This window comes from Elaeis guineensis, chromosome 4, assembly GCF_000442705.2.
Source record: "Elaeis guineensis isolate ETL-2024a chromosome 4, EG11, whole genome shotgun sequence".
NCBI lineage: Eukaryota > Viridiplantae > Streptophyta > Magnoliopsida > Arecales > Arecaceae > Elaeis > Elaeis guineensis.
The window spans coordinates 130320714-130330016 of NC_025996.2; the positions used below are offsets into that span (position 1 = coordinate 130320714).

Genomic DNA, 9303 nt, shown 5'->3' on the forward strand with positions numbered 1-9303 from the left:
AGCCAGGTTGACAAGTCTGATCTTGATTTTGCACTTCGTTTAATTTATCGAAACTACGCTGATGGTCTTGTTAGCCACAGATGGGAAGCTATTAAAGGACATGAAAGAAAAACTTGAAGGGAAATACAGGGATTGAGGCTTGTGTGCTTCATAAAGACTGATGCTCATTTAAAAAATACCAACTCATTCTCACGGAAAAATGCATTAGTCTTGAGGAAAAAAGAACTACACATAACATTAATTGAACAGGAAGATTACATCAAGGTAAGCCCTCTCAAGGGCTGGTCCCTTTTTGTAGGTGGATAACCAGGTAGCTCTGAACATGGAAGAGATGCCACACATGTATCGCTTTGAAGCTTTTAAGCCTCTGCTCGCCACACTTCGTTGGTTCAATTCTGCTCGATTGCAATGCAGTAATTTCAGTGGAAATTAGAGGTTGTGTGATGTTTCAAATTGCCCATCAAATTAGAGAAAGAACATGTATATGCTACAGTGTGTAACCAATTATAATTATTATAGTTTTCCATAACTCATCAACTCCATTCGCATTTAGAGAACAGTTGCAAGGAAAAAAATGATGAAGCATTTGTGCTCCTGAAATTTGATTAGACTGGAGGAATATGATAGTGCCAGGGTTGCCTCACAAACATATGCTATCCTTTAGATATGTTGCAACTTTTTAACATGGAATTTTACATTGTTTTCCTTCCACAAGCTGCTCTCGAGGTGCTTCTCATAGAAGATTGAATCGCCATTTGTTTTAACTGATATGGCAGCCATGCTTCTAGTTCCATAGCGTCCCTGCAATGGCCGGGTTGAGTTCTTAGAGCTTGCATTACATGGTCATGGAGTACAGTCTATGGGATTTGAGAAGTGCTTACCAATTTAGTGTCAGTGTCGATAAAGATAGAACTTAACTCGAATTCCCACTCGGGGTTAACACCAGTGTCCGGAAGCTCATCACGATTAGCTTTCACATTGTCTCCCATCAGTTCTTCAACCATTCCTTTCAATGAGATGTCTTTCTTGCCATGCTCCCTGAGAAATTCGTCGAAATTCTTACCCAAGCGCTGGGCCTACAAAGAGAATGAGTTGCAAATAAAATGGGCAGGACAAGGTATTAGTTAATCTATAAGCTAATGCAGTTATCTAGGAATCACTTTAGAATCACCTTTCAGCACATAGTACCAAAGCAATATGGGACAGTGAAATATGAAAACAAGTAGTCAAGATGAAGCATGACAACCTGTCAATATCACTTGTAATCTCAAGTGACTTGTCTAATTACAATCATTGTCTGGAAGTCCGGAACAATTTTAAGGAACTGAGCCTATTCTGAAGAATGGATGTGCTAGGCCTAAGGAAGGAGTAAGTTCTAGAGCTTAGTTGTCTAATCAAATAGTAACATTGCTCTATAACCATTCTTTCTCATTGTTCCAAAATATCATCCCTGACAATTTCACATCAAGAGACTCTAAATATAGTTTGCCAGATAATCAAATGGTAGGAACGAAATTTTACAACTATCATATTGTTGGGGTCAACAAAAGCATTAAAGATGCACCTAATAGATTGGTATTAGTTTGATGGACTGTATTTTCCAATGAATGTTTTTATCAACTTCTCTAACACATAGATAGCAAAGATGAAGTAGAAAGCTCTATGAAGCTTGAGACTAATTTGGCGGCATTAGCGGCATTAAAGCTGACCAACATGCTATAACATAAGAATGAAGGTTGCCTCTAGTTTGTTCCCATACCCTGCATTGGTTTCAGTCCTGCCTGCTAGATGCTTGTCTCCACTTTCCTATAGGTAAAACCCACCAATTTCTAATTTACATGGAAAAATATTGTGAGTACACAAGCTGAGATCTATAAAGCAATCGATAGTAGAAAGCTGGAAGCCTTAAAAAGTTGTAAAATGTAGCTTAACTACGTAAGCTTGAATAATGCTCCATTTTTGCATTAAAGGCCTCCCCTTTATCACTGCTTGTTTGGGGCATAATAAACAACAAGCAGGTCCCAATTGTTGAATATTTAGACAACAACCAGAACTGATGCGGTTGGTTACACACTCAATCAATTAAAAAATGCTCTAGACATCTGTGAGAAAGAGCTCTTCTGAACATTAGACAGGAAACTTGCTATTTGTACAGCTTTTCAATGAGAGATGAACCACAAATACCAAGTGCATCTTGAGCATGAATACAATGAACAAGATATAACAATATAGTGAAATAGACATCTCCTGAAAAGAATTCGACAAGATTAGCAATGTCTAGAATTTTGAATCAGTAGATGGATAACAAGAGCTAGGTATACATATCTCGACCATGAAAGAAACAAACAGGAAAGTTGCATGACAACTTTAAAAGGTGGGAATGTCTTGAAAAAAGTTTTCATATTAATCACATAAACAGGCACTGATGGGCAGAACCTGCTGTGGGATCTTCCTCATACTAGAAGAGGTGCATCATTTGTCTCACAGAGGGTAGAAAAAGTGCAGCTAATACCCGAAAACGCAGGTTAGGTGCAATATTATGCATGGCTGAGTGCAATTTGAATGCATTTTGGCATGCTATTGACCAAACATGACCAGTATTTTATTTCGGATGTAAAGTAAATATGAACTAGACTAGAGACTCATGTAGCACGTTCACTAACATACTGGATGAATATGTGACAACATTTTGTAGAATATTAGCAATTCTACATTTACTTCCATTCAGAATATGGCAATCATACCTATGATGTGAGAACAATTTGCATGCAAATGGCCCTGAATTGATGTGTAAGAAAAGGAAAATTATGAATTTCAAGGAAATTTGTTTTTTTACCCCTCTATAATAAGGTTGAAAAAAAGACTTAAGACAAGTTCCAGCATGCAGCATCTTCACATTGACGTTAAGTAGCAGTGAGAATTTGTGCCTTTGCCTCTCAGTAATCTTTAAAGAACATACGTTGTGAGATAGTTTATCCTTTTTACTTATTATGAGTCCTTAAGAAGCAAATCTTTATGAAACCTTCTTTCACTTCACTGAGAACTTCATAGAACAAAACTTTTCTACGATGCCTGCTAGTAGGCTACCCATATATAGCAAATATCTTGATATGTAGCTCTTTGCTTTTAGTGCTACTGTTGGTCCAAAGAAAAAGCTAGCAGACTACCATTGCCAATTTGATATACTTGCACAACAATAACGTTGACATAGTAAGAAGCTGCTAATTTCTTACCAACATCACCATAAATTAGAAAACTTGGTGAATGCAGACATGGGCAGGATGCCATGAAACAAAATAAGGTAAAAGTATGGATCTTATATAAAAAGATTAATTTCCATCATGAGTGCTGTGCCAGTTGGATTTATTTTTTAGGAAGAAATTGATCCAACAATAGAAGAGTAAAATAATTCTGGGACTTTATTTCTGAATGCTTCAAGAGTATTTGTCCATAAAACAAAGTTTTGCTAGTGTCAAAGTAATGTGACACAGTAATTTCCATTTATATGTTTCTTTAAATATTGGTGGCAAAAGAAAATTACTGATTGAGCTTTTTCTTTCCTTTTCCTCCTCTTTTTTGCGACCAGACTTACTCTGCAATAAGAATCTTAGCTACAGATCAAGTTAAAATAACAGGAAAAATAACTCGTGTTGCACAGCTAGAACAAGCACATAAACAGACATCCGGAAGGGCATAACCTTACCATCAAATACTACAACCATGCATTCATGGCACCTGCTCAGAGTATCATGAGATTTTTAGACTATTCTAACTGCAACTTTATAAGAAAATATGAAACATGAACAGAAGGCTCATTACTATAGCAGATAAACAGAGTTTAAAAACCACAGTATGCAGTACTGCTTGATAATCTTTTGCCTAAAATTATACTCCAGAATTAAAAGATGATAAAGGAAAAGCTATCCCTGGCATGAATACATAATATAATACCACCATACTTGTTATATGATGAGTTAATGTATCTCACATAAAGATAAAATGGTAAATTGCATAAAAAAACAATTCTGCATGGATCCCATAGCATGCCTCTGTAGAAAAATATGCGCAATCTTGTGGTGTTAAAGTATATAGTGGCTTCCTTGGGAAAAAAAATGAAGAGAAAAGCAGAAAAAACAGCTTGTTCATTTAGAGATTCAGCCAATAGGAGCACACTTTATATCATGGTCAATGAGGACAACAGCGATGAAAATGTCAATGGCATGGATAATTGCCTACCTTGGGCCAAGGAGCATCCAACTTTCCATTTGAAATCACATGAAGACCAGAAGGAACTGTTTGAACAGAAATAGGTTCTCCCTTTGGCCTGTTGGAGATGTAAACCATGACTTTGGAGCAAAGATCAGTCAATATCAGATTAAATCCATTGTACTGGTCTGCTTCCTCAACTATTTCCTCTGCATATTCCAAAGGGCTCTTTGTGCCCTTTAAGTAAACAAAATGACAAATGAAAATCAGATTATCAGAAGAGCCACAAGCAAAACAACACGTGTGAAGTATTTTACCCATGTTGACATAAAGTACCTGACCACAATAAAAAAGATATATATTATAAGGTAAAATAAATAAGTACAACCAACCATAGAAGATTATCAAATGTAAAGAAAGCAACCATGTTATTATAGATGGAGGCAGGTGATTGCATACAAGCAATGAGCCATATTGCAAAAAACTACGCTCTCAATGAAACCAACCTTGAATAGGAAGAGATCTAATCTTCCATAATAGAAACAATTAAAAGGACAAACAAGAGAAACTTGCAATCAAGGATCGTAGACTCAGTATCGAAACTTGTGCCGGTTGTCGGCCGGTACGGTACCATACCGTACCATATTAGACTGTACTGTACCATACTAATAATAAAAAAAATAAAAAAAATCTGATCCACCGGCATTAAAAAAAGAAAAAGAAAAATCGGACCGAAACTGAACCAAATCGTACCGAACTAGACCAAAATGCCCGGTATTGGGCGGTTCGGGCCGATACTGTACTGAACCGACCGGTTTGATCCAGTTCAAACCATTTTTCAAAAATCCAGCCTGAATCGGACCTGCTCCTCGCCGATATGATTCGGTATGGGGTGTAACGACCGGTTCGGGCCAATAGAGAATACCATGCTTGCAATGATACCATAGGTAGGTTCGATAGGAATGATTGGCAAAAATGATTGTAAAACTGATCCAAGGAAGTTGGACAAGGTTTGATGGTTACAATATATATCTAGGCTAATTGGACACTTCCATCATGGAAAAATAAAGAGCATGCAATCACCACATGCAAAAGGCATGCCTGACATGTTTGAAAGGGACCGAAAATGAGAGTAAAAAATGACACTTTCTGTGTCTTCTTTAGAACAATTTAAGAAAGAAAATAAAACATACTAAGTACTCAATTGGAAAATAAAAATTTAGTCGGTTGCTTAGATCCTACAATAGGTGAGAATACTATAAATCAACAACCTGTCAATGAAATTATTGAAATAGGGATAAAAAAGAGCAATGATTGCATCAAATATAACTATTTCTTTAGTGTATAGATACTTGATTAAAAAATAGAGTAGGGTTTTGCACTTACAAGAAATAGAGAAGCCATGAGAGTAATACTCAGTTCATCATAAGTTCAGCTGTGAGTCCATGGGGGAAAATCAAATCAACTATAAACTCACTAATATCCTTTGAATTAAATAAAAACCCTTGAGTCATGTCAATAGGAAATCCTGTGTCACCAAAATCAAGCCAAAGACCCTTTTTATTGGGTAGAAGTTGTGCATGCCAAAGAGAATTTCGATGATTTGCACAAAAATGAAATCAAAGGGCACTAAATTTTTTCTAAAAAAAGAAAAAACCATAGAAATGATGATCAGTGATTTATCAAGTAAAATCACATGTACTATCAGCTAATTAAACAAAAGTTCATAATACAAAATGGAAAGAAAAGATGGAAATTATATGAGATTCATCAAGCACCTTCAAGAACCTAAGTGGCAAGTCTCCTCTGGTCCTTGCATCGGGGAGCCGGTCAGGCTCCCTTACATTTGTCAGAAAAGCCAGCCTCCCCTCCTCTGTGCATCCCAGCCATGTACCCCCGGCCAGCTCATCTCTTCCTCCCAATATCTTCTTATTATCCTCCTCCCACTCCCACCATCCTAATGGCTTTGCAGGCCTGCCATTCCATTCACCCAAATCAAGGTAAAACTCACATCCAGTGGGGAAAAAAATAATTAGCCTCAAAACCAAGAATTTTCATCAGACGATGACCGAGCTTAACATACAATTTTCTCAACGATTTGAGCAACCAAAAACCAGCAATATTCAATTGAATTGGGAAAACCCCTATAAAATTATAAATCTTAACAGAAAAAAAGAAAATCAGATCAACGAATGAAGCCACATGAACCTAATAGTTTTCAACTTGAATTCGAATATGCAATGATTCTATCTGGTTTGGAGGTTGGATGGAGAACTAAAACTCAATAATGTTCAACCTCCAAGAAAGCAAGCAGCACAATTATGAAATAGAATGATTCTTCCCAATTAGTGATACTTTAAAAAAAGAAAAAAAAAAACGAAACAACAAAATCAATTGAATTGGGGAAAAAAGCATTCACCAAAAGACAATCTCTGAGATAAACTGGTCCCCCACTCAACTGGTTTGCAGTTTGGAAACAAAAACCAAAACCAACATACGAATTACTAATAAAAGACAAATAAATCCACAAGAAATTAAATAAATAAAGCATGCCTGTTATGGTATTCATCTCTGTTCAATAGCAGAAGAAGCTCGTAGACAGGGTGAGCTTGCCAAATCCATGCAGCTATACACATCTTCTCTCTCTCTCTCTCTCTCTGAAGCTTGTATGAAAGGCTGTAAATGGGAATTGGAAATCGAGGAATGATGTGGCCTCACATGTCTCGGTCCATGGCTGCTTTGACGGGGGAGAGTGGACGAGTGCGAATTGATCTACGATCTTGGCTGTAGGAAATTCTTGGTTTGCGGCGCACTTTAATTAGATCCATTTGAACCCATCAAAAAACCATACGAATCAAAAAAAAAAAAAAAAAAAAAACTACTATAAGATCGGATTGCAAAAGCCTACTTGATTAGAGAACGAACGGGATATCCCAATGAAAAGATCGTATAAGCAAAGCCGAATAAACTTCACTTTATCCAAAGGATTTTGCTTCCATTGCATGCTCCTTAATTATATTTTATTAGATAGAAGTAGTTAGCGAAGTTCAAACCAAAGGTCACAGAAAATTTCAATCTCGCCGCAGCCGCTGCGCCCTAGAAGGGTAGTTATGTCTTTATAGAGAATTTTGAAATACTTATTTTCCTCCGCTAGTAGGACCAAGAGATTACTTCTTCCAGTATACGACATTCTCGCACATTTGATTTTGCAAAAAGAATACCCATCAAGAAATAGCTGGTGATAGATACTTATTGGATCTTGCCTTGGTAAATACCCAAGAAGGTTGCCTTTCACCACTTCATTAGCCTACACGCTATGTGCATATTTACGCATAAAATGAAAACATATAGGGATAAGGGCAGCACCAGCAAATTAAGTCCCATTCAAGGGTTAAACCATGCAGTGTGGGAACCATTGACTAATAGATAGGGATGAAAATGGTACAGATATTATTCATTCGGATCTATTTTCATATCCAAATTAATCTGGATATATATAGAAATTTGAGGATCCCACTAATATCCATATTCGTATTCATATCTATAAAAAAAAATAGATATAAATATGGATAGACAACTATCCGATCCATATCCGAATATCCAAATCTATATGTAATCTTATATAATTTTATATAGTACTTATTAATTTTAAAAAAAATATGTAATTATATAAACATATTATTAACTTAATTTATCATCTATTTAGTAATATTTTTGATTCTGTAGTCATAAAATCTAATTATTTAAATCATATTTGTACTTATATCTATACTTTCAGTATCCGAATTATATTCGTATCCATTTAAAACAAATATGGATAGAAATTTTTGCATCCGAATAATATCCGTATTCATATTTGTATTCGTCAGATAACATAAATATGGATATAAATATGATGGTATCTCATCCTGTTTCAGCCCGCCAAAAAAAGAGAGATTTGACGTAACCAAGAATCTGGCTGTTCCAAGTTTTGGGGAACTAAAGATGGACACAAACTTGTTCAAAAAGGTCTCTATATCATCTCCATTAATAATAGTCCTCCATTCATCACATGTAATGATTGAACTCTTGATTTCTAACGTCAAAACAATTCTTATTGAAAAAGGATATTGTTGTACTCCAATATCAGTGCTCCAAATTCATGGAGCTCCTCCAAATAAAGCCCCAATTTTGCTTCTTTTTACTGCAAATTATAAATGGATCTCTGGAATAAGTTGCCAACCCGTCGCCAGCTCCAAGAAGTTTATAAGAAGTCTGAAAAAGAAGGATTACATTCCAAGAATCTTCATAGTACATCTAAAAGTTCTCAAAGTGGAAGGAACCATTGATGGCTCAAAATATTATTCCCGGACATCTTGACTCACAGATACGGTGGCGTCTGTCTATGGCTAGCATTTATGCATGATCAAATCAATTATAGCAACAACTTTGCATATTGTGTCTAACTCTACGACCCTATACATATGGGCAGCAAAAGTAAGAGAGAACAATCTAGATTCTAGAAGATCAGCTCGTGTAGGGGTTCTTGGTATGACCATTTGTGCTCAATGGAGTTTGTCTGTAACAATAGCTATTAGTCTAGCATTTAAATATCCTCCTTTGAAGTATTATATAGGAGAAGATATGGATCTCCTATATATTGGGGTGGCTGACATTGATGAAAGAGAATTATTGAAGTCTCAAACCATATAATAGATAGTGAAGAAGATTCTGCTGATCAAGAAATGACTTCTTATAACTCAAAACAGACAAAAGATCGATGGTACAAAAAGATGGAGAAATCTGAAACTTTAAGTGGAAGATCACGTATTTTTTAGGATTGTGAAGAGATTTTGAGCTCGATTCTAACTTAGTCCTATATATATCGGTCCTTTCAAGATCGGATGCAGCAAGAGATGTAGCTTATTGCTTGGCTCTATTACATTCTCTTACTTAGGTTAATAATATATTTCATGTCTCTATATGTAAAGGTATTTATCAAATTCTAGTCATATGGTCGAGTTTGAGTCTTTATAGTTTTTAAAAAGATCATATTTATGAGGAACACTCGGTGAGAATCATAAGATCACTTTTATAAGGAACAACTAGTAAGCACAA

At 35.9% G+C, this 9303-nt stretch overlaps 1 protein-coding gene across 3 annotated transcripts; it reads right to left on the reverse strand.

Annotated features, from left to right (window-relative positions):
• Positions 1–485: 485 nt before the first annotated feature.
• LOC105042665 (uncharacterized) lies at positions 486–7317 on the reverse strand. 3 transcript variants are annotated; one of them, XM_073256801.1, is made up of 6 exons: positions 7115–7317; positions 6760–6990; positions 5985–6180; positions 4237–4443; positions 882–1076; positions 486–801 (listed from the first exon to the last, which is right to left on the reverse strand). In XM_073256801.1, exons 2-6 carry the CDS (start codon positions 6840–6842, stop codon positions 661–663), a joined length of 822 nt encoding a protein of 273 aa, XP_073112902.1. In that variant the 5' UTR covers positions 6843–6990; positions 7115–7317; the 3' UTR covers positions 486–660. The 3 variants fall into 3 exon arrangements, with proteins under 3 accessions (XP_073112902.1, XP_073112901.1, XP_010918266.1); XM_073256800.1 differs by having other exon boundaries at positions 6760–7002; positions 7115–7304; XM_010919964.4 differs by having other exon boundaries at positions 6760–7018; positions 7115–7304.
• Between the last annotated feature and the right edge of the window lie 1986 nt (positions 7318–9303).

What these genes read in the sequence shown, in the direction of transcription:
- LOC105042665 (XM_073256801.1), bottom strand. Translation starts at nt 6,842, where the DNA reads ATGTGTATAGCTGCATGGATTTGGCAAGCTCACCCTGTCTACGAGCTT. An exon ending in AGAGATGAATACCATAACAG is followed by an intron (nt 6,181 to 6,759) that starts GCATGCTTTATT and finishes ATGGAATGGCAG; the next exon opens with GCCTGCAAAGCCATTAGGAT. An exon ending in TGGATGCTCCTTGGCCCAAG is followed by an intron (nt 1,077 to 4,236) that starts GTAGGCAATTAT and finishes TTCTCTTTGTAG; the next exon opens with GCCCAGCGCTTGGGTAAGAA.